General features: G+C 39.8%; 1 protein-coding gene across 5 annotated transcripts in view; it reads left to right on the top strand.

The window, feature by feature from the left end:
* The window catches only part of sbno2b (strawberry notch homolog 2b), a 63311-nt gene that overhangs the window by 4285 nt on the left and 34631 nt on the right, over nt 1–24395 (top strand). For 3 of the 5 annotated variants that reach the window (XM_061077684.1, XM_061077683.1, XM_061077681.1), the window contains exons 2-4: nt 9261–9487; nt 10529–10617; nt 16969–17092. In XM_061077684.1, the coding sequence (XP_060933667.1) occupies nt 9380–9487; nt 10529–10617; nt 16969–17092 (321 nt within the window). In that variant the 5' untranslated portion in view covers nt 9261–9379. Of the gene's footprint in view, nt 1–9260; nt 9488–10528; nt 10618–15976; nt 16177–16968; nt 17093–24395 lie in introns of those variants that run through there. The other 2 variants (XM_061077686.1, XM_061077685.1) reach the window with 2 other exon arrangements.

Genomic DNA, 24395 nt, shown 5'->3' with positions numbered 1-24395 from the left:
CATTTTACAAACTTGGTACAGGATACTCTCACCTCTGTGGTTTGGTGAAGTTTTTATCGGTAGTAAATTTGAGTAAAATTTCTGTTTGCCATTCCTGTTTGCTAGTGGATTGATCCCCATGGTGGTTTTATATGTGTCCTTCAGGGATAGAGGACATCTTGTTTATCACAAAAAGGAACAGTCTGTCTGTATTGGTCAGCCTATTCTAATGCTGCTGCTATGAGCTGCTCTTAGTCAGTCAGATCTTGTTTCGTCCAGCCGTATTTGTAATACTAGCAGTACAATATCTTAACTTACTTTTGTCTTTGAAGAATGGTTTTATTAATCTAACAGGTCCTGCTGCTTGGATTTATGTGTGTTTATGCAAACGTGGCAACAGTTTTTTAGTTAGTTATTTTACCTTGTCCTCATGGAGACCTTGTTGGAGGTGGGATTTGTGAAAAGAAGCATTGCCCTCTTCTACTACAGTGGTACAATGCAATAATACACTGTAATTTAGATTAACTTGCATTTGCAGTACTGATCCGGAAATATGAGAGCTTAGAAATAACATTATGTCCGCTGATATTAATGTATTTAAAGGATCAGTGTTTAAGATTTAGGTAATGGAATCTAGTGGCAGAAATTGAACATAAATAATCCTAGTGTGTTTCATCTAAAGTGTATGAATTGTTGTTTTCTTTACCCTAGAATGGGCCCTCTATATTGAGATCCTTTATATGTACATTTGGAGCGGGTCTACCACCTGATCACTTTTTCAGACGTCAGTCTGAAAAATGTTCTGTGTAGTTTCTTATAACTCGCAGTGGAGCCATTGTTCCAGAGGTATCAGCATTAGTTGATCCTGTCAGTCAGCCAGCCCAGCTAGCTGAAGCCTACTGATGAACTTAACTGAACTTAGCATAGCCAAGTGGCCCAGACAGACATTGACAGGCTCCCTGACGCTGTGCATGTGGTGCAATATTCTCACGCCTGCCAGAGAAGTGAGGTCAGTCTGAGAGGAATAGAGTACTGTCTAGATTTGAACAGCAGAAGGGCAGAGTTCACAAAACTGAACCTCTACTGGCAACTCACCTAAATTAATATCACTGTCCTGTGTATTGTTTCCAGCATAGGACAATATTGGTATTATTGATAATGTAATGTTTTAATTTGTGTAAGAATTAACGGTTATTTTGAATTGTTCGCTCCAATCTACATTTCAGAATTAGCTTGAGCAGGTGTTCAAGCCTGCCCTCTGTTGGGATATGTACTATACACCATTATATTTGGTCAACTGGACTCACAGTTTCCATTCATAAGGTCACAACAGACATTACACCACTGTGATGCATATTTAAAACCTGTCTTGTGTCACACACTCCAGTTCAGTTGTCCAGGTTTTGCTTCCCAGTGCTCCATTGGTAGCTTGTGAAATGTGCATGTGATAGCTTTTGCCTGGTGTTATGACTGAATCTGAATAACCACAACTGACAGGGGTGTATACAGGGGGTGGAGATCAGATCCAGGGAACCAGCTGCCCCCAATCAGCAGCAGACTACATCCACGGGTCAGACCGGGTGAGGGGTAACAGCCTATCCCACCATCCTGCTCTGGAGAGAGCGAGGAAGGAAAATACATGCAAGGAACACAGGGACATGGAAAGATATAGTGAAGAGAGAGGGATTGTGATGGAAATAGGGAAACAGCTGGGCATTACAACACAAGGAAACAAAGAGAGATAGTAATGGAAATGGGGAAGTAAGCTATATCACTGAGAGAATATAGGGCTAGTGATGGAGACATTGAGAATATAGAGTGGGAGGGTGACAGAAATGCAGAGGATGGATCATATATCTAGAGAACATTCACAAAACAATGTTAGTAGAAATCAAACGTCAATTAAGGCATTAGGGATATTCAGTAGGTTGTGTGTTTGATTATTATAGCTCCTAATTATTTTTTGTGGGTTCTCAAAAAATTTGAAATTAACTAAATATGGATCTATTTTCTCAATAAACACAATGCTACTTTTAAAATATACAATAATCACTCAAGAAACAACTTAGCTCCTCTTCTTCTTGTGGTAGAGTTTGCTTTATCTCTCTGCAACAGATACTTCCCACCTTAATAATGTAGTTCCCTTATATCACCCTTCTATAGATATTTGATATATCCAGTAGCTTGCACAGTAATTTTGTGCAAAAACAATACACTTCTTTGAATACTACAGATATTTGTATTCTTGTCGTGTGTTAGAAATGTCTCCTTTCTAATTCTCACTCATGAATTGTCTCACAGGCTAGCTTGGACTTGTTTCCAGATATTCTACTAGTGGACAGGCAGGAAAAGTTCCAGAAAATGACATTTCTTTTCTCACATACAGCCCCTCCTCCGTAAAATGTGTAGAACATGTGCGGACCTCTGTGCATGTCTCAAAGCAGCTTTGTTGAAACAGACTAACAGGGCTGCTCCCTGTTAGCATGTGTCATCATCCTTCTTTTCTGTGGAAATTAGATGACTGACGAAAAACGGGGCAAAGAGGCAGCTAAGTGGATCGTTGTCTCTTTCATCTAGTCAGTCTTTGATCTATTTCTGGTGGGTGCCGCTGGTGGCAGGAGAAGTAGAGGGATTTGCTCCCTAAATAAGTGTCATCAAGGCACCGTAAACCATGGTTTGTGATCTGCTCTTTACGTCACTCTGCTGTCACCTTTACCCCCTTTGCTCCTTCACCCCCCCCCCCGCGACGTTTCCTTTACAACAACAAAAATCGTCCGCTGAGCCATGAGAGCTCAATTAGCTTCACCCTTTATGAACAAATTACTTTAATGTCTCGTTCAGCTGGTGTTTATGGGCAAGAAGATGCTCAAAATGGTGCTGAATAGCCACTTGGAGAGAGATGATGTTAATCTAATTGAGATTAAAACGTTATTCCTTTATTTGTACCTACAGCGTTGAACTCTGCCTTTCAGTTAGACTAAATTGGTCAAATGAGTCTATGTCTTCCTCTGTGCTTCAGTTTATAGAGTCTCTATGATAAATATTTGAGTGGGCAAAATGCAATAGTAATAGGCTCTTTGAGCTGAATTTGTTTCCATTTATTGTTTCTTGATAATACAACAGATTTGGTTATACAGTCATTTAATCATTATTCTCTATTCAGTGTCATATCAGGTTTACTGGGCTGTTATTTCTGTAATGTTGAATGGAATTTCTTTCGTGGGGATGAGAACAAGAAGAGATAGGAAGCTAATGTCTTTCCATATATGTGCTTAAGGGGTTTGCATCATGCATGCGTGTGTCTGTTTGTGCATGTATACACAGAGGCAAGTATAGGCTTTTTGTTTAGAAAAAGGTGCTGATTAATAATGTAGACTGTTTTGAATGACAGAGTGTTGTGTTTCCCTGGGAAGTAACTTGTTCCTTTTATGAATATTTCATCACGGTAACTAATGAATCCAGCCAGTCTAGGCAATCATAACCAACTAATGGCCCCTTTGCTGCTGTGGTGTAAAGCAGCTGAACCCTAATCATTTCTAACCTGATTACTGGTGATGCTGATGGACTAAGAGTGGTGGTGAGTGAGTTTTGTGCTTTGGATGTAGTGATTGACGTGAGCCAGTTTGTTACGGGCGAAGACAGATGCATACTACAACAGGAGAGTGGCACATGCCAACAGACATGTGGATGCTTGCAACATTATAGTTTGTGATGGATTCAAGTGTGGAAGTGTAATGATAGTGCTGCTGTTATTTTCGTGGATGGGGTTCCGGGGCCCTGACCCCAAAGAATTGCAAAATGACCACATTGAAACTTGAGACAACCCCAAAGAGACGTTTTATCCCAAAGAGACCAAGAATGGGAACAGAGGCATGCAAGACAACCTCAAAGAGGAAGATTTCATGTTAGAGCACGTTTGACTGGTATATCATTTATTGAAACAAATTCAAACATTTATGGTCCCTTATCTATTAATCCCTGGTTACTTTGTACTTCATACTGTATCTCACACCCATCCTCTTTGTCTTTCACTTCATTTTTCCATGACATTTCTCTCTTAGACTTGTTCACACCGACACAGAAAGAAAAGCAAAACAAGTTGTGTCTGCACTGGACCGGTTCAGCCAGTATTGCTGTGCATGTGACCACCAGAGCATTTAACAACACAAAGATATAACCACACCATAAAGCTCCTGTACATTGACACGGTTTCAACCAGTATCACGCACAGTAACTTTCAACCCTCATATGGCCATGGTAAATCACTACATTGGATTGATTAAAATGGAATTTAAGTTCCTCTGTTGTGGACACGCCACATGTTTCAATTTTCCCTTTACCTCAAGAAGGATTTAGTATAATGCTAAAGAAAAGAAATAAGATAAAGTTGTCCACAGGACAGGGGATTACTTAGTTTTTTCTGATGTAGGACAGAATAGGTTTGTGTTAGGGTTATACATTTATAAAGGTGTTATGTGGGTTAATAAGGATCATCTGGAGAAGATCCATGTCTGTGAGGTCTTGTACTCCAACCTCCAGAAGAATTTCATCTGCATCCCGAGGGATTTTGGGGCACATGGGATCCAAAAGGTCCATTCAGAGCCTCCTTTGCCAGGAGACAAAGTTTTCCTTTTATCAGGCCATCTATGTTCCCACCCTTACCCAGGCCATGTTAGTTTGTAGGGAATGAAAGATTGTAAGCATGGATACATCAAGCTGAAATAGCTTACTCCATAGGTTGGTTGAGCTCAGTCTAATAGTTAGGGTAAGAAGATTTGAAATCTGGAGAAGAGCTATTGTTCTTATGCATTAAAAAGAGCCTGTTGGTTCAATACAGTTGGTTCAATACAAGCCAGGTGGTTCAATACTCTGATTAGGATGCCTCCTATGTGCATTTGATTTTAAGTTTTTGTGGCACGCCCAACTGGGACCCCAGGGTAGGTCAGGAGGACCTGTTGGCGGGATTGCATATCCCATCTGACTTGGGAACGCCTCAAAATCCCCTAGGAGGAGCTTGGATAAGGATGCCTGAAATACACTGCTTAGCCTACTGCCACCACCACCTGACCTCAGATGAGTGGAAGAAAATTGATGGATGGAACAGAATATGCTTGTCTCCCAGACAGTTATCCGAATGGTGGGGACACAAAAAGAATCAGAATCAGAAATGCTTTATTGATACCAGGGGGAAATTGTGGTTGTTACAAAGTAACAAGTGGGAAGTGGGATCAAATGATGTTTCTGTCTAAACCGTAGCAAAATTCTGCATTTTCTCCCTGTCATACATTCATTTGAGCACTCCATTTGAAGCCACACATATGCATGCATTCCTCTTTTCTATTTTCAATAGATGCATTTGTTTTACTACCAAGTGACAGCCTCATTCCATTCTATTACACAAATATCTGCGTGTGGAGCAATAATTCTACGTTAGCACTCCACATGAGCATTTGTGAGTGAGATGGCACACACGCGAGGCCGGCTGGTGGTTCTCCTCGTGAGCGTTAATCGTGATTTAGCAGCTTAAGGAAGTCACACTTCCCTGGATGATCCCCATGTGCTCTGGCAGCCACTGATAGTCAGCAAAGGCCACCAGCACACAACCAGGGAGCCCTTGCTACCGCAGACTAAATTTTCGCTCCCATCTAATGTACTTGCGAGCACATGTTGGGTGCTGTTGTTATCAACACACACAGTGAACGCACATCTTGAGTTTTTTGAAGTGACAGAGCTGTGCTGCCTATTAACCTCTGTCTGGCTGACAGGCACATGGTGACTCACACAGCCAAGGGGAACCAACGGCCTAGAATGAAGCCACATCGCTGGAAAAATCTGTTTTTAACTGAACTAAATCTCCATGGTTGCATGTCCAGTCCTTTTTGTGGAATTTAACACACAGTGAGTGCATTTTGGCTTATTCGGTGTATAGTGAATGGGCTTCTTTCTTCATAAGCATTGTACAATTGCTGCACATGAAATGGCCTAATCTTCCTGCATGTAGCTGTGTTGGCCACCCAGAGAGGGGGGGGGGGGGGGGGAGAGGTGGAGAGAGGGAGAAACACATGGTAGGAGACTGCACAAAAACCAGCAACCTTGTGAGGTAATTAATAGATTTAACAGATTACACTACAAAAGACTGTCTCTCACCCCCCTCTCTCTATCTGTCTTCTACCTCTCTCTCATACACACTTTGCCTGGCCATCTTGATACAGGCTATAAATTCAAATATTGACAAAGTTTACAAATTATGTTATATAGCCATGATAGTTACCAATATGCTTGATGTGTGTGCCGAATTTAATTGAATGAACTCCTTGTCTCTGATGTACAGCTGTGGATGTGTTTCTTTCTTTATCTTTTGTTATCTTTCTGCCAGAACTCAAAGCCTCTGATAGCTTTCTTCATCACCTCCCTCTTCCTCTCTGCGGAGGTTAGGAGTAGCAGGGGGTTTTGCTGATTTCCGGCAATGAGAGGCCTGACAGGAAGGCCATATCTGGGACCACTCTTGCAATGATCAGTATCGATTATCTTCAGAGGCTTGCTGGAGGAATGGGGGGTTAGGGAACAGGGGACAGCAAAAGACAGATATTTTTTCTTTCTGTTGCTAAGAGACAGTAACTGGCAAGGATATGGAGGCTGTGGGTGGTAGGGTGAATGACAGAGAGGGCATTATGGGAAAATGCTGGAATTAAAAGGTTCTTGTCAAGTATTCTATTAAACATAAAGCAATTCTTTAATTTGAAGAAATGTGCGAAGGTAATGTAAGTGATAAGTGGGGGTGAAGAGGGTGAAGTGAGTGACGGAATGATGGCGCATCTTGACTAAGGCTTATCAGGAAAACAATGTTTTTTATCAGCTGTCACACTTCAATCACAATCATTTCTCATTCTCTACTGTAGAGTGCAAACTACTATTACTACTGGCAAAGGATGTGTTTTGACTTTCATATACACTTGCATGGCATATGAGTAAATTCATCATTCTAAAAATCTGTCATACCAAGAACTAATGTCTGACGTCCTACTACGTATGTATTCAGACAGCTGTCACATAACAATAGCTGGATGTCTTTGTTCAGGCACTCGAGAGTACAACTTTAGTTTCATAAGCATCACTGAAACCACAGCATTCGGTCGAATTTTACAATTCTATAAATAGAGCTAGAGTAACAAAGTTAAGTTTCCGTTTAGTTTCTTTCACCTATTTGAATGCTTGTTTTCTATTTGCTCTTTATTTTATTGTGTTTATATTGTAAACTAAAAATGTCACACCTACAACAAGGCCAAACAGTTCCCTTATAAAACCACAATTAAATTTACCAGATCTGGATTTTTATTCATAAATATCAGTACCCAAACATTTTCATCAAGATCCATGAATTTGTTCTTTCACCAAGTTTTGTGGTAATCCATCCATTATTTCCAACAAACAGATGTGAAAACACACATGTCTAGGTTGAGAAGTGTTAGAACCAGGTAAACTTGGGCTAATCTAGAATTATCAACCCAGGTTGAATACTGTTCATCATATTAGCTACAGTAATGCATTAACTCTGGGTTACTGTTAGCCTGCGTCTTGGACTGAAATGGGTAAAAGAATACCACATTAGATTTGATGCCTATTTCACCTTTGTCCTAAATTGAACTGGAATTAAAGAACTGCTGACGGATCCCAGCCTGTAGTGTCCTAGGCTGTTGCATTCAAGTACACACTCACTGTTAAAATATCTAATATCCTTTTGCTTAAGACCTCCTGCCGAGGACATTTGCCACTTGGTTCTTTGCATTGGGTTTCCCCACATTTGCTTCTCCCTTATCTGGACAGTATCACACTGGCAGCCTGAGGGTAAAATGGCCTCCCTTTTGTGTGTATTGGCTGTGTCCGTGATGAATTTCAGGTCTCTCATGCTCTCTCTCTCTCTCGCATACACACTCACACACATGCACATTCTTAGACACACAACGGCCCTCTTATTTAGACCCATGTGTACTCTATTAGGGTTTTTTACCTCAGCTTTATCCCCAGTGAACATGTCTGGCCCATGTTCAACACTGGTGGCAAACTGGAGGGGGGCCTGAAGGAAGGAAGGTAACAGTTTGAGTAGTTTGGGGCAAGGGAGCGTTACCAACATTACACAGGTGAACATTGTGGAGTGTTGAAAGACTGAACTGATTCAGTTTTCGAACCAGGGGGATTTGTGTGATACTTATTAACCTTTTAAATCTTGAAGTAACAGAATTACATTTCGTTTTTATTTTATATTTAGCAAATCTATTGTTCGAGTGCACGTACTGATGGCGAGCAAAAGCTGACTTACACATTCCAATTTGTATTTTCATCAGACCCTAGCAGTAGGCAGCAGCAGTACACACTGCAGCCTTTTCACTCAGGGCTATTTGGTCTCTGTGTGAAACCATATCAGGACAAAGTAGGTCATTGTGGTCAGTTTCCCAATTATAGGCGAGCATGTGTAATTTACTGAGGCAGATTAAATGGGGAAATCTGATGTAAATGTAAACAAAAGGATAACCTTTTTGTGTGTATTGGTTTCTAAGGTTTATGAGCATATATTTTTATTTTTTTCTGTGTGTGTGTGTGTCTGTGTAAAAGAGGACTGGGGTTGGGACCTTGTTAGCATTGCAGGCAGCCTTCAGCCTTCAGCCTCAGACAGTCTGGTCTAGCCACTCAAACTTGTCATTATATTGGACACCCACTGCTTGAGCCGTAAAACCCATACACACAGAAAGGGGCTTATGAGTGCGTCGCATGCCAACGACCTGATTACGCTTTACGGTTCTGAAAATGTACTATACTGTGCTTAAGTGCATCGCCATTTAGTCTAGGTTTCCAACATATCTGCGTCCCATATGGTTCAAGCTGTTGTGGCCCTCCTGTGGTGATTTTAATTGGTTCTCCCAGCAAATGTGGAACCTTGTTGTCAGATGACAGCTAACGATGGCTGTCAATCAACAAAAACATAAACCCACACTCTGCATCATGAACAAGAGCTGGATTCAGGTTTTGTGGTGACAGAGACCGCAAGAATTAGTCTTGACTTGGACGATCAATTTTTAGTCTAATTTGCTGTCACAGATGAATGTAATTTATAACTTCAAAACCTGTATTGTTTTTTAAGTTATATTTCATTCTTTAAAATTAAAGTTTTTTCGGTTTTATATTTAACTACTTTTCCAACATGCCTCTGTATGCTTCCACTATATTGATTTGATGGTGATAATCTTTACTCATCTTTACACCATCATCTCCACTGTCTTCCTCAGGTCATGGAGAGCGTTTACCCCTGCTAGAAGTACTACCTAGGACAAAGCCGGCACGTGGGTGGGGGTCAGAGGGTGCATTGCCTAAGTCAGCTGGTGGTCATGTGTGAAGCTGTGGTCTGATGCCAACCCTCCCCTCAGCGCTGGCCATGGACGGGGAGAACTACCTGCATCCAGAGGGCCCTCAGCTGGACAGCAACCTGTTCTCCGGTGGCTCCTCTAACATGGAGGTAAATTATTGCATTTAGTTGCAACTTTATGATTACTCACTTAAATTTTAAATATTTTGATGACTCCATCTAATATGAATCTGATTTTTGAGGTGATATGTAATATTTATTACATGCTTAAAGTATGTTTTGACTGTGTTGGGTACAGAACACTGTTAAATGACAGAGTTAAACAAGGATGAACATACTGACCTTTTCTTTTCACTGCGCACTATCTCATATCCTGCATCTTGTGTCAATATACTACAGATGTACCCAGACCTACAGTCACTACACATCAAATAGACATCACAGACATTTCTGTGGTCAAACAGTCATGTAAAGACGTGGGAAACAAAGTTACACTAGTCATGATATTACTTGTTGGGCACGTCTGGTTATTGCTTATTGTTGAAGAGAGAAAATATTAATGGGTCGTGTCACTAACATTTTCTGTGCCAAGGTTGAAGTTATCTGACATCAGACATTACAGCAACTTCCTTATTTTAAATAGATTGTTATGGTCTTAACATTACTGAAAAAGTACATTTGGATTAAGGTTTATTCTAAAATCTCTTAATCAATGACATAGTCCTCAAAGATATAGTCCTCATAGTGACCCAGACTCTGGAGAAACCTCTTAGGTGGCTGAAGTGACCATTTAAGGGATGATATGAAACCACTTAAAACAAACAAAGTCAGCATTCTTCCTGACATCAGTTACACTGGTGCAGTAGCATCAAGCTGGAGCGTGACCTTTGATGATGTCACTGGTGACAGGGTTCGACAGATGCTCCTCCCCATCCAATTGACTTCAAACTTGGTGGGTGGTTTGCAGTGTTGACTGTTAAGTGTAATGGATAAGCCCTTGAACAAATGACTGAGAGAAAGAAATGTTCATAGATTTTCAATTTTTTCCGTTTGTCAAAAGGTGTGCATAGTGACGCATAGAGTCTATGTTCTCGTGTTTTAAAAATATATGCAAGTCATGTTACACATACTCATTATTATATTTGTATTCTTTTTACAAAGTTTAAAATACTTGAATTTTCTGTGTTTCAGAGTTCAATATACGGGTCCCCTGGATCGTGGGGATCTTTTTCTCAGCAGGCTGAATACAGCATACACTGCCCTATGCAATCTGGAAACCAGTAAGTATTTACAATCTCACACGTATTACAATACCTTTTAATACCATAAGAAAAGAATGATGGTTGTGTCAGCTGAAAACATGACAAGCAAATTTTCTTTGTGCATACATAGCAGCTGAGAGACTTCAAGAGATTTTTTGTAGCAAATACCATGCTCAGTACTCACAACTGGTCAAATACTTTACATTGAGGACTGTTAATTGTTGGGCTTGAGCAATAATTACCCAATGGACGTTCATGGAAAGCTACCAATTTGTACCAAGCAAGCAATGTGTTGTGGGTGTCTTGTGTTGTTAATCTATTGTTCTGCTATTGGCGTACATTGGACTATTGTATTATTGTTTTTGACTGATACAACGGCATGACAAACAAACATCCGTCCTCTTTATTTGTAGAACTTCTATAGAACACAGTTATAAAAATAAAATGTACTCAAAACATTAAAAGAAACACATACTGTTATAGTAACTATGGTAATATGTTACAGGCCCCAAACCATAAATTCACAAGTGTATATCTTGCAACAGATATTAGTTACCAATGGACTGGCATACGATATTAAATGTATAAGAACATTTCTGATGATTAAAACTGTTTTACTGTAGGTTAGTGATTGAACTTGAAAGTGATTTATGCTGCTTCACTTTTGTAAAGCACAAGGATATGTTTGTGGTCAATTAATCACTTAATGTGACGCTTTTGAATAAGAATGTAGTCTGTGAACTATGTGTGGTACCAGCCTGCATTAACATAAAAGTTCACTTCTGTGAATAAGAAACATGAAATTTACCACTGTCTCAGCCGGGCCCAAATGTTTCACACTTCTTTTTCAAATCTAGCTTTGACTAAATGTTGAGTCTATCTGTTCCCAGCATTGCATTGTTGACACCTCGAGTGACGAAATATCATCAGACCTTTACATCAGTTCTTAAGCTAAAACCAAATCACCAGCTCTGTTCATTGGGGGTGGTCTCTTTCATCTGCCCTTGTTCATTTCCTGTACTGGGTGGTCCGGCGTCAGCTTTACTCAGGAAGAGGTTGATCTTAACATCTTGCAACTCAGCTCTGTTTTTATGACTAACAGTAGTAAGCAGCTTGTCAACCAGGCAGAAGCAGCTACAGTCGTCGTCTGTACGGCATCCATTTACGCAGAAATCACACCCGATTCACAGTTTGTGTAGTTGTACAATGCAGTAGCTGTTCAGCACATTTTCCTTGTAGCACGTCTGACCTTTGCTCAGCCTTCGTGACCAGGGATTTCTAACATGAATGACAAGAAGTACAATAACAGGCCCTACTTAGATAATATGTGGATTACATTTGCGATTTGGTTCGGTTTGATATATACATAACTCCTCCGCAGTGAAGGGATTTATTTGATCTGAAACTAAATTGTTCATGTTTTTAGAAGCAAAACCTCTAAAAGGAACCGTGTGTTGTAGCAGTGGGGATTTGCATTGTTACTGTTGTGTGTTCACCTGAAGTTTAAGATGACGCGAGATCAGTCTGTGGTTTTCAGGTTCACTCAAAGTGCAATTGTCTTATCTCACTTTTCATGGTGCATTGTTCAAATATGATGTGACTGAATACCATCTACTTCTTGGCTATTGTGTTAAAAATAACCTTATTTAGAAAGTACAATGTCTTGTTGTTTGAAAAAGTGGCAGTTTTCTTTTAATCTATTAATTTCTGTAGTAGATGTTTGGTCCAAGAGTGACCTTGCAGAAATGTTCTGAGTAAATAAGAGCCATTACTCTGTCACAAGGTCACTCTTTGTAATTTATTGCTGTAGCATTGCTCTGGATTAGATTAAATTGAAAGTAAACAGGGCTGAGGTCCCAAAACATCCATTTCTGCATCCCTTCTTGTCCTCTATCTACATATCTACCTGTTTTCTTCAATCAGGCTGTTGTTAAAATGTAAAAAACAAAGTCCTACCCAATCACTTTTCCTCGACCTTGCTGGAAATCGTCATGACGTCTGGTGCTATATCTTCATGTAGATAGATTGTGCCTGCCTCAGTCTCCCTTTTCCATCGTAAGCCGCTTTTATCATATTTTTTCTTCTGTCCTAACGCGTCAGTCAGTGATTTATGTTTTTGTTTTAGGACCTTGTGAGATATAACTGAGTAAGGTTGTACTGACCTGAGTGAATCTCTCTTTGCCTGTTCTTTCTGTGTATTGCCTAAAGACATATCTGACCGTATATCCGAACCACTGCCACACCATTGATGTCAAGACCTTTATTGGCACCAGCTCCTCATCCCCCATGCAGCTAGGTCCTGTTCAAATGGCCCTTAATGAAAGTGACCCAATATTAGAGACACATGATATAGTTTGACCAATCACCGAAGCCTCATTCGTTTGGTTTGTAAATGTAGCATTGATTCACTTTATGAGGGGAAATCTTTGTGATAAGCTTGAAAATTTGATTTGGACGTTTTCAAGATGGAGCTTGTTACAAAAGATCGCCCACGATAACCTCCCCTGCGCTTGCCCGGTGTCTTGGTGGCTGGGTGTGTGCTCTACAGCAGAGTGTGTGACGTTGCCAACCAAGCACTGAGACAAACTTTTCACTTTCAACTTCATCCTGCTGATCATACAGCTACAGACAACTTTACCTAAGCCAATGTTGCTTGTTAGTTGGCAGGATTATTCAAAAAAACTACGTGGCCTTTTTCCATGAGACCGTGTGTAGATTGATTAAAGCCGTTTCAGAAATAACCTGCGGGTAAAGTCCGGAGAATTGGGTTCGGGGTTTACCCATAGTTTGCCTGTCACACATACACACTGCAGTGGGAGATTCTTAACACAGACACGTTCACAAAAGCATCAAATCCATATTAATTCTAGTGCTGAGTTTAGGTCATTTTCTTTATAACACACAGATACTAGTGCCAGCTCTTATGTCCACAAACTCTCTAGACATCTTTGTCCGTGTCTTCAACAAGTGTGTCACGGCTTTTTCACCGGGCGGTATCTTCGCCTGCTGGGTTCTCACAACTCCTTTGAGAAAACAGCGAAATAGATATTGATGAAAAATAGCAGGCATGTATATATAGACTGATATTTATGAGTGTGGCATTTTGGTGCAGATCCAAATCCAAAAATCTGAATCCAGTGAATTTAAATATGGTTTTATAGGGGGACATTTAGGCCTTTGCATTTATATACACTCTACAAAGTGTCATTCTAGTTTCAATTATGGCATTAAAGCCAGATAACTTCCTTGCTTGATTACAGAGCCAGAACAATGCAACATATAAAAATGCCACTATCTACTAGTTACAGGTTGCACTGTACATGTTGAATGATGCAAAAAAATACAGTTTAAGGCCATAAAAACCCTGATAGTGCTCAATATGATATTGAACTTTCTAAAATACACTGGGTTTTACTCCTGTTTTTTTCCACAAACAATGTCAATAGGGAAAATAAGCAAACAACAGTGGCAGATTGTTTGAGTGTGTGTTTACGTCTGTCCCTCACAGCTGAGTCTGGTCGATGTTTACAGCAAAATCCAAAACATTCCTCCGATTTCATTTCTATTATATCTCTGATTGTCAGTGACATATTGTAAAGTTATCAGTCTTGAAAGCTCAGATTGTTTGCAGTTGTTAACATGGCTCTGTGAATGGGACCACGCAACAGACCATATTTCACAGACTTTCTGTAGACAAGTCAGAGCTGAGCTTCTTAATATCCCTTCTCCAAAGTTTAGTTGGACCTGCTGCCTGCCATTGTTGAGTTATTCTGTGTTGATACTGCCTGCAGCCCCAAATGAGATGTTTCCCAGTGCTGTGACTTCAAGTTAATTTACTGCTGGAAGTGTCAGAGTCACATTTATGGGTGTACTGACTGTAAGCAGGAGTTCATCTAAGGAATTTCAGCAGTTGGTTATTATCTGGTGTCACTGTTCTAACAATACAATCTTGGGTTGTTCAGGAGACTGTTTGATAAACACCTTCCTCTTTCTGTGGAAGTAGCATTATGCTGTTGACGATCGATGAGGTGGAAGATGGACGATGATCCACTTCCTCGTTTCACCCCATTTTTATAGCATCAAGTAACTAAAACCAAACCCACCTTATCAGTGGGATAAGAACTACCTCAAATGACAGAAGCCATCTTTGACAAAAATGTATTTAGATGTTTTAGTTTTGTCCATGTCCTATCTGTTAGCTTGGAGGAGGCAGTGTTTATAACGTAATTTGAGCTTAGAATTATATATATTTACCTTTGTGTAGGTGTTATATAGTATATGTATTAGCTGAAATGAATTGAGAAGAAGTACTCACAATGATCTGCAACGTTGAATTTGATAATGATTGAACAACATTTTAGTGTTTAAAATATCCAGCGGTTCTGACACTTTAAGCCCCTAATTATGGTCATTACTAGGAAATGTCATTCAGAGACATTTGTTGATAAACATCATTCTAGCCAGTTGACCGATGATATTCAGGTATCTTTGTAAATGTCCACTGATAGAAGCCAAATGTCCAAACACAGCATTGGTACGTGCCTGGCCAGCATGTTTGTAACCTCAAAAGATTGTGCAACCAAAATATGGTTCATTTGATGATCAGTCCACAACTACAGACTGACAGTAATGGAAGGCTACATATACACACACAGTAAGTCAATCAGTATCTTTGGACAAAAGCCCCTAACCAGCTTTGTGTTGTTGGAAAGGAGCTGATGCGGGTCTGCCAAGACTACTGCTATAATAATATCACTGTCATATCACTGTTGACCAAAATTCCACCAAGGGGATTTCCACTGTGAATGATCGTATTATTCAATAGTAACTCATGACAATATTTCTAGTTTATATTCATCACTCATCATTAGAAAAGTTTCGCAATGTGTTTCTACGGACATGGTGGCAGAAATCACTGATTATTAATATATATATATATTGTGTCGCAGCCCAGAGATGTTTCTGATAATCCAAAAGATGACTTAGGAATTTGTTTAAGCTGACACTCACTAATAATACTTGAACATGAAGATCAGTATTTTTAGAATTTTGCTGCATGTTGTTGTTCTTGCTGTTCAAAAAGCACAGGGTCCATGTTTTCACAGACTTCTATACATTAGCCTGGGGCTGCCCTTTCATCCTCTTGGTGTGTTTTGAACTTAAATCAATCAGTCTCACGGATCCCTGGCCTGTGGTCGAGAATATGGGCCAAATTCAAATGACTCGCTTTGGCCAAGCTCATTCCCTCTGAGCCTGAGCCCTTGCACATGATTGGATGAGAGGAACATGGGATGTTACGGTTAAAGTCCCACGTTGATAAAGGTTTAGTTTTGCTTTCATTTTGAGAGTGGATCAGCTACTGCATGTAGTGGCGTTATGATGACTAGTAGTCAGTTAGAAACTGAAAACGTCTCACAGTGGTGATTGTTGGTCTGTAGACATACATCTGCTGTTATAGTACTGGGCTAGAAGAATGATTGGTTTTAACAAAAGGTGGACGTTGGATCTTCAGAGCAGGTTGGAGCAGATTTGTATTTAGGGCCCGAGCAACGAATGGTGAGAGGCCGTATTGAAACTGTAAGGATTATTATCTCTATCTGTATCTCTTCGCGTATATTCTCTTCTACCTTTATGTGACTGTTCTTTGCCTTTTCTTTATTTAAATTTTTTTTTTAACAAATGTCTAACTCTTTCATGTTGAACCTAAGTGAATATGAATTTCTGTTATCATTCTTTTATCTTTGACTGTTGAAGACTTTTATTTGCAGTTTAGTGTGACATTTACCACAGTAAATGTGTATCTTCAAGCTGGTAGGTTGGGCTAGCATTAAAAACTAGGGGTTGAAGTAGAAAATGACAGTGTCCATTTAATTTCTAACTTGTTTGATTTAAAGGAGTTTTACAAAATCTTGAGCAGAATATGTAAGGACACAAGATGTGACCCCTGGCCTAGAAGCTGGTGGATGTTGTAAATGTGTATTTTTAGGCTGGCAGGTTGTGCTACCATTAAAAACCAGAGCTTCTGAAAGTATAAACTGATATAAACTGAACGTTTGTTCAACTGTTAAGCCTGTGTGCTGTGTTGGAATTGCTTAAAACAGGATTTAATTATGTATTATAGTGTTGATCACCATATTTGTGGTATACAATCACTGGATCACATCCTTGTACTGTTTTGACTGGCATTTGATCACATGTTTTTAAGTGTCCCTTTCTTTTCTCTACTGGAGCTGCTTTTTGCACAGTAGTATAAAGCTGTGTTTTAACTTGGCAGTTGTACATTTATACAACTGTGAAGAAAACCGTACGTGCCAGTTTTACTCAGATATGTGGCAGGTAAACACACTAAACCTCTTCTTTCCCATACAGGCAATACCACTTTAACAGCAGCACTACCACCACCACACCGGATGTGCACATGGACGTGTACTCGGGATTCCCTGAAGTGGACTTTTCCAGCCTCAACCTCCCTAGAAATGGAGATTTCCCACAGGTAAGTTTCAAATATCTGCTGCTCATATTTATATTTGTACCAGAGTACCACACACACACACACATTGTATTGGCACTCAATTCACCGTCTCAAACATCGGTTACCACTCCTCCCACCCTCCTCTTTCATCTTGTCCCCCATAAGTATTCAGCTCAGATTAATTTACCATCGAGCAGTTTGATTAAAGCCTAGCGTTGTCTAGACGACTGCAGCGGTACCTGCCCCGTTCCTGTCAAGGCATGTCATTAATAAGACCCTGCAGTTTTACTTTCTTCTACCGCTTCACAGCGCATCTTCAGAAGTCAGTGTTATTTTCAGTCACGCTTGGATTGAGTCCACAAAGTGAGATATGTTTCAGGAGCCAGTTGAAGATGTAAGACTGTGTCTTGAAGCTCTTTTGAATAATTTGGTGTCTTTAGGATTAACTCTGTTTAGGGAATACAACTGTAAGAAAAGAACATTTATTCCAGGATGTGAATTGTTTGATATCAGCAGTGAAATAAAAGTGCAGCCTTCTCCTCTTTCAAATAATTACCCCCCTCCCCCCAGCTGGTTTATATCCATCATTTGCATTTTCTATATGTGTGCACTTTTGTGTCCATACAGCCAATTTCTTATAGTTAGCACTGTATGAATAGCAGCAAATTGTAATGACACAGACCAGTGACTTTCTAATCTGAGGCATATTTGGGCTGAGTTGATGAGCGCCATTATGGAAGCATATAAAACACAATATGCTATGATAATGAGTTTTAAAGAGGAGCAGTCATGGGTTACAAGGCAGAGCGGCAGTATCCCCCTCATGATTATCCTGTCTGACAGGAGAAAAGGCAAAGCAATCAGGGGCTGGTTCAATACAAGGCCAAAGCAGTAAATAATAAGAGAAGGGTAGCAAGAGAAAGGGCATTTATTACCTTAAATATGCATTTTTATGGCTTTTCACTGAATAATAAAAAAATTTCCCTATTCTATCGCTTTAAACTGCTGTTGACCTGGATTTTATGTCCCCACAAATTATTACAAAATATTGTGTAAAGTTTATTTCTTGTTCACAGAGCAGATGTGAGGTCACATTTAACACTAATTGTAGCTTGAATAAAAAGTATTAAGGTTCAAAATATCCTCGACATTGTATCTTAGAATACAGATTCCTGTGAAGTTATTTGTTTGTGCTTTTAGGACAACAGAATCAGTTCCATTCACGTCAGATCAGCACCCCTCGGAAAATACATCTGAAAACCCCAGCAAATAAAAGTGAAACCACTGAAATCTCTATGACTAGATACCACTTGGTAAAAAGATACTTAGCTCAGTTTAGCCCATTGAAATAGAAACTGAAAGATCATTCTACAGGATTACATCACACACTTATATAGAACTGTTATATAGTCAAATTTCAGTCATAAAACTGATAAAACAACTTATTAACATGAGGCAATTTCACATAAAGGGAGTTTCCTTCAGCTTGTGACAGAGCTTTTTATGCCTCTTTGATAACTATGGCCAGATGCCTTATGCTGTCTGGTTGTCTATTTGTCTGTCCTATGCTGATTAAAGCAATATCTTAGGAACACCTAGAAGAAATTTGGTACAAACAATTACTTGGACTAAAAGATGAACTGATGTCAAGTTCGCGGTGAACTCACAAAACACATTTGCGGTCATAACTTGTGAACTATGACAAAATACATTGATTAGCTTTTGTATCCAAGAGATCAACTTCACTGTGACATATTGTTGCACATAAAGACATTTCAAACACATAATTCAGAAACAGATGGAGGAGTCTTTGCACGACCATCCATATGATCCATATTAAGAACATTCCTGAGCCTTAACTGTGTGTAGATGAGTGTGACACACATAGATGTAAACTGAAACTTGACTGGGTGGCAGAGGCATTAAAATTGAGGCAGTAATTCTACTTTCTCTCTTGCAGCCTAAGAGTTTGGTAAAAGCTCAAAATCTAAATTGTGGAATTTATTAAACTTGATGTTAAGCAATATTTTGCCAAGTTATGTCCTTAAAGGTATGCAAGAAGAAGTGTTGATTCTGGACCGAATTGTAAACTTATTCTCACACCCATTTAAGCTAAAAATCATTGGACATTATCAGGTGCTGCTTGTCCTTTATTTACTTTTGACGTCCATTTTGAAGCTTTATCAAACATATTTGTTCATCCAGAGTTTGCTGCTTAGGCAAATGTCCAACCGTTTCTATTATCATGTGATGTAGTTAATAATCACAACAGTTTAAAGGGAAGCACAAGTAGACACAAGAGTGTTTTGCTTCCTGTTTGTGTCCACGTGTGGATGAATGCTATATTTCTGTGGAGAAAAAAAAAGAGGAGGGATAGAAGTGATATGAAAAGGGTTTTACAAGCTGCTCGAGAGGTTTCAAGAACAAAGGCTACACATGATGGCTTCGTACACAAGGAAGTGATGTCATCACGTGTGTGGGCGTGAATTCTCTGATTCACGTGGGATTTCCCTAGTTTTCCATCTGCCTGTCTTGGCACACCTGGGTATCGTCCCTACAGGTAATTACAGGGATTCATGATTATGTGATACATGCTGGACGTTATCATCTCCGTACATATTCAGAAAGGTTTTATGGGACAGTTTAAATTTATGCTTGGTTTGGTTTTAAGTAGGTCCTTCATTATTGGAGCATTCATGAGCAGCAAGTTTGGTTTCATGGTACTGGAGACGTGCAATTTGATTTTGTCTGGTGTGAGTGAGTGTGAGAGAGAAAGAAGTTGTTGTGCTTGTGTTGCGCTTTCTCAGCTGTTCTTTCTGGATTTGGTCACTCCCTGCCATGTGAGGCATGCAGAGAAAATGTAAGTCACGGGGTCATCGTGACTAATCCACTGCCTCAAACTCAGCCCCCTATTTCCTTCTACATTTTCCCCATCACATCACATCACATGGCGACCCTGCCTTACTGCCACTTAACATATCCATGATCAGAAAGCAGGATTTCTTGTCTTGTTTTTAGCGTTGAACCATGACAGAAGACATTTGGCCGAGTGTGACTGGGTAGAATTTTTGATGTGATTATTTTTGCGATTATTTGTCCCATGACTGCCATGTTTACTTCAGCTGTAGAGTCACTTTAGTTTCGCACGGCCTCCCGACTTTGTTTATGCATTTCAACTGAGCTCTGTTGGAATATGCTCATATTGTAAGGAAACCCGCCGCTGCCGCCTGTGGACAGGATGCCCTTTTCTAGATTGCCGGTAACTTGAAAATAAGAGCCAAATGTTGTTTGTGTTAGATTTAATAAACTTCCCTTTGAGACTCCATATGCAAAAGACTATGAGTCAATTACAATATATTATTAGGTTACAACTGGAATAGAATACATGGCCACTATACAAGGATATGGATGACATTAATGCCATGACATGAATGTGCCAGTTACATCCTAATAGAAATGTCCATAGAAAGGTTTTTGTCCTTATGAGGTGTCACAGTTGCAAGTAATTGATACATGTTATAAGATATTCATTCATATTCATCATGTCAAGTGACTTAACTTTTATAGATGTTTGTATTTTATTTATTTTCAATTGTATTGATCAGTCATTCCCAAAGTGAAGCCACTGCAGTTGGGCCGTGAAAGGTCATCAGAAAATTAATAGATAAAAAAGTTTCAGATTTGTAAGCAAGCGTTGATTACAACCAAACATTTATGATTGATATCACAGGTAATGAAACAAAGACATGAGATTTAAATTCCACGTTCTTCTTTATCTGACCTGTATAGCAGGTGACGTTGTATTTGCTGACCGTTATATTAACACTTGAAAGCATCCTCAGCGGGGGAATCATAGGGGAGGGAGAACTTTTTTTTGTGCTGGGTCGAGCAAGAGGGAGCAGAGGAAAGCTGCTATTGACGAAGGGGAATCCGAAAGTCCAACTGAATCATTCAAAACAAAAAAGAGGACTCGCAGAAAGGACTCAAGTGAGTTCCTGTCGCTGGCCCAGAGGACACCCCCCAAGCCTGTGTGTGTGCTGTGCGCTGAGATGCTAGTTAACAAGACCCCGGGACAATGTTAACTGCGCCGCCGCCATTTAGAAACTAAACATGGGCAATATTTATCCAAGCCTCGAGCATCTTTTAAAAATACGGAGAGAGAGCATCGAAACAACATCACCCCTCTCATCGGGGGAGTTACAGGTGACACAATGTCACTTTACGCGACGTGTGATTCAAATCAAATATATCGAGATAAACTGCTTGAAGTGTCAAACTAGAGGAATTCCAGTGTTAATGTCAGTTTCTGGTCGTGATAGCGAGCGTTTTTTTTGGGGGGGGGGGGCTTAAACGCCTTAAGTATATTTGGTTACGCCTCAAGTGTGTTTTTCTTCTCTCGGATAGTCTTGTTGTGCTCTGTTAAACAAACAGTAAGAATATATTTTTAACAATACCCTATTTGCACTTCATGTTTTTTTTACATTGGTTGCTTTGCAAATTGTTACGCTTAAATGTGGATGTTATTGGATTTGCACTGTATATGCCTGCGTTTACATACATTATTTTTCCTATAAAATTAATAATATTTATGATTCTAGTCCTGTGTGTGGATCATATGGTTATGATTAAAGGTGTGGGTGGGCCACTCACACTTTTACAGTTTTCAAATCTTAAGTTTGGGAATGGCTGGTATAGATAATTAGAAAATGGCTCTACAAATTACTGACAAAGTAATTGATCAGGGATATGTCAGAATCAGATTGCGTGATCCTCTTTAGGATAGCCCATTAAATAAATCGCCTCTAAACACTTGGCCAAGATCAATGGAAACTTTGACAAAACGAAACTGTGGCTTCATCATATTTGCAGATCTTGGTGCGTTCATAGTCTTGGTGCGTTTACACCAAACTTGACAGGAATCTTCGCAGTGTTCTAAACGTGAGATCATTTGTGTTTATTCAGGTTAATTGAGCATAACATGAAGAGATCGAGTTGCTGTGGTGTTAAAATGTCCACTAATCACACTCGTGACAACTAAAATGTTGACAAGTTATACATTAGGGGTCCAAAATTTCAGTCACACTAGTGGTGCTAAATGCAAATCAGAAGGCAGGAAGGGGACATAAATTGAGGCTTCCTATTGGTTGTCCAGAAAGAAATCCACCCGGGTCAAATTTACTGTGTTAACTGCTGGCTCTGCATTCACTGTCATAAATGAATCATACATTAAGAGTTATACAGGAGAAACAAAACTATGGAAACTTGCCAATCACAATCCTTACCCCGCCTAAATCATTTGCATGGAGTCCACCAGTTAAACCAGTGATGCGGTTTTTGACGTTACTAGTGTACCTAGTGAGGCTAACAACGTCCAAAAGTTACACTAGTGCCGTGTTTGGCCATACCAGTTGACCTCTGTATGTTTTCTTGACGCACAAAAAATTCAAGTCATGTTAGACGTGAACTCCCCAATTCTATTGACATAAACATACTCACCTTTGCCTCAATTATGCTAGTCTTCTTCTTTGGAATTAGAACCGCTCCATTAGCTAAATACTGTACATAATCATCAAAACTGAATTTGTCTTCAGCCTTTAACCAAGCTGGAGATTAAAGTTTAACCAAGCTGGAGATTAAAGTTCAATGTCTTTATCAAAGGTGAATGCATTGCCATATCCACAAAAGATTGTTCATGTTGGTAAAGGGGGTGAGATTCCCTGAGCACCCATGTCGTCAAGAAAACATACATCTCTACATGGAAAAACTAACCCTAACCCTAACCCTTTAATCACAGTGTATGGTAAATGCTGAAGTTCACTGATTCCAGTAATGCATGCATTTACCAATACCTTTGCAGTTACACAGACTATAGCTCACCCATCGTCATCATAACCGTATTGTGCAGACAACCAAAGTTGAATTCATTCAGAATCCAATGTCCAATGATTCACTATATGTATCATACTGGATTTACATGGAAATCTTAAAAGAAAATGCAAATTATATCGAGAAATGTCCAGTTGATTCATAGACAAAATAATTTTTTTTAAAGTTGAAGGTATCTGAAAGAAACTTGTTTCTCTGGGTGTTCCAGCACTGACTATTATGTTGTTTTTCTTGATTTATTTCATACCGCAAGCAAATCATAAAAACAATCAGTTACTTCCTTGTAAGACACCAGCAGTAATTTGAATTGCCCAGTTTACAAGGGGAAGTTAAAGGTTAATTTGAAGAGATGTCAATGGGTGCACTGTTTTCTGTAAGGGTGTGTGCTCCACCTGACCTAATCTAAGTTCAGTTTAGCTTTGGATAGTTAAGCTTCTATATATCCTTTATCTAATAAGAACTGCCCTATTATTTACTTTGCCAGTTGATATTTGCAATTTTGAGATATGGGTAAATCAGGAGAATTGGCTTCAGATTTTACCCACAGTTTGCCTTTCACACATGCACAGCACAGCGGGAGGTTCTCTGCATTATTCAGGCGAGAGGTGGAGCAGCCGGGTGCAGCAGACAGAGGCAGGAAGTGACGTTTTAACGCCACTGCAGAGACCACATGCTTTTCTTTACAACACAGACACCGGCTCTTATCACCACAAACTCTCTAGACATCTTCATCTGTGTCTTCTGTGTGTGCCAGCACCTTTTAACCGGGAGATTTCTACATCTTTATACTAATAGGCCAGGGGGATAAAGTTCACAGAAGGTGTGGAGCGTCTCACCTCAGGTTTTTGCAAAGCAACAGGAGAACATACCGAATGTGCCCCGTACAACAAGGCTGCTGTAATGCATTATCTCTGTTGGTGTGAAGTCATGGTGTGAAGGGTGGGTTCTTCTTACTTTGGGCTGTGATGCAATAAGGTGCGTGTCTGTGTGTTTGTATGTTTGTATTCTAAAGAAGCTCATCAATAATTCATCCCTCCTCAATGACCTGCTATGTCCCACTAACACACACACACACACCCACAAATGCACACATACACACATTATTCAGAGGATTCCCACTCACATGATGACACCATGGTCAGGCGCCACTCCGTCTCTGGCAGTCTCCAGCAGAGATGGACCTTACAGTACCTCAACATGCCAGCTTGATATCATTATTCCTGGAAGCTGACTGTGCAAATGGACCCCTCCATCTAATCCACCCACGGGGGAAATAAATCTCATTATTTCTGTTTTTAAATTCAACAAATTTCCTCATTTATCTCAGTCTCCTAAACAGTTAACATTCTTTTAATATAAGAAAAACTGACGTTACATCATTGTCTTAGATCAACATCTTGGATTTGTTGAAAGAACCCATTTGCCATCAGGTTCCCAG

This window comes from Limanda limanda, chromosome 9 (assembly GCF_963576545.1).
Source record: "Limanda limanda chromosome 9, fLimLim1.1, whole genome shotgun sequence".
In the NCBI taxonomy this organism is placed as follows: Eukaryota; Metazoa; Chordata; class Actinopteri; order Pleuronectiformes; family Pleuronectidae; genus Limanda; species Limanda limanda.
Note: the sequence above shows the minus strand (reverse complement) of the source record. Positions and strands in the feature narration are given on the sequence as shown.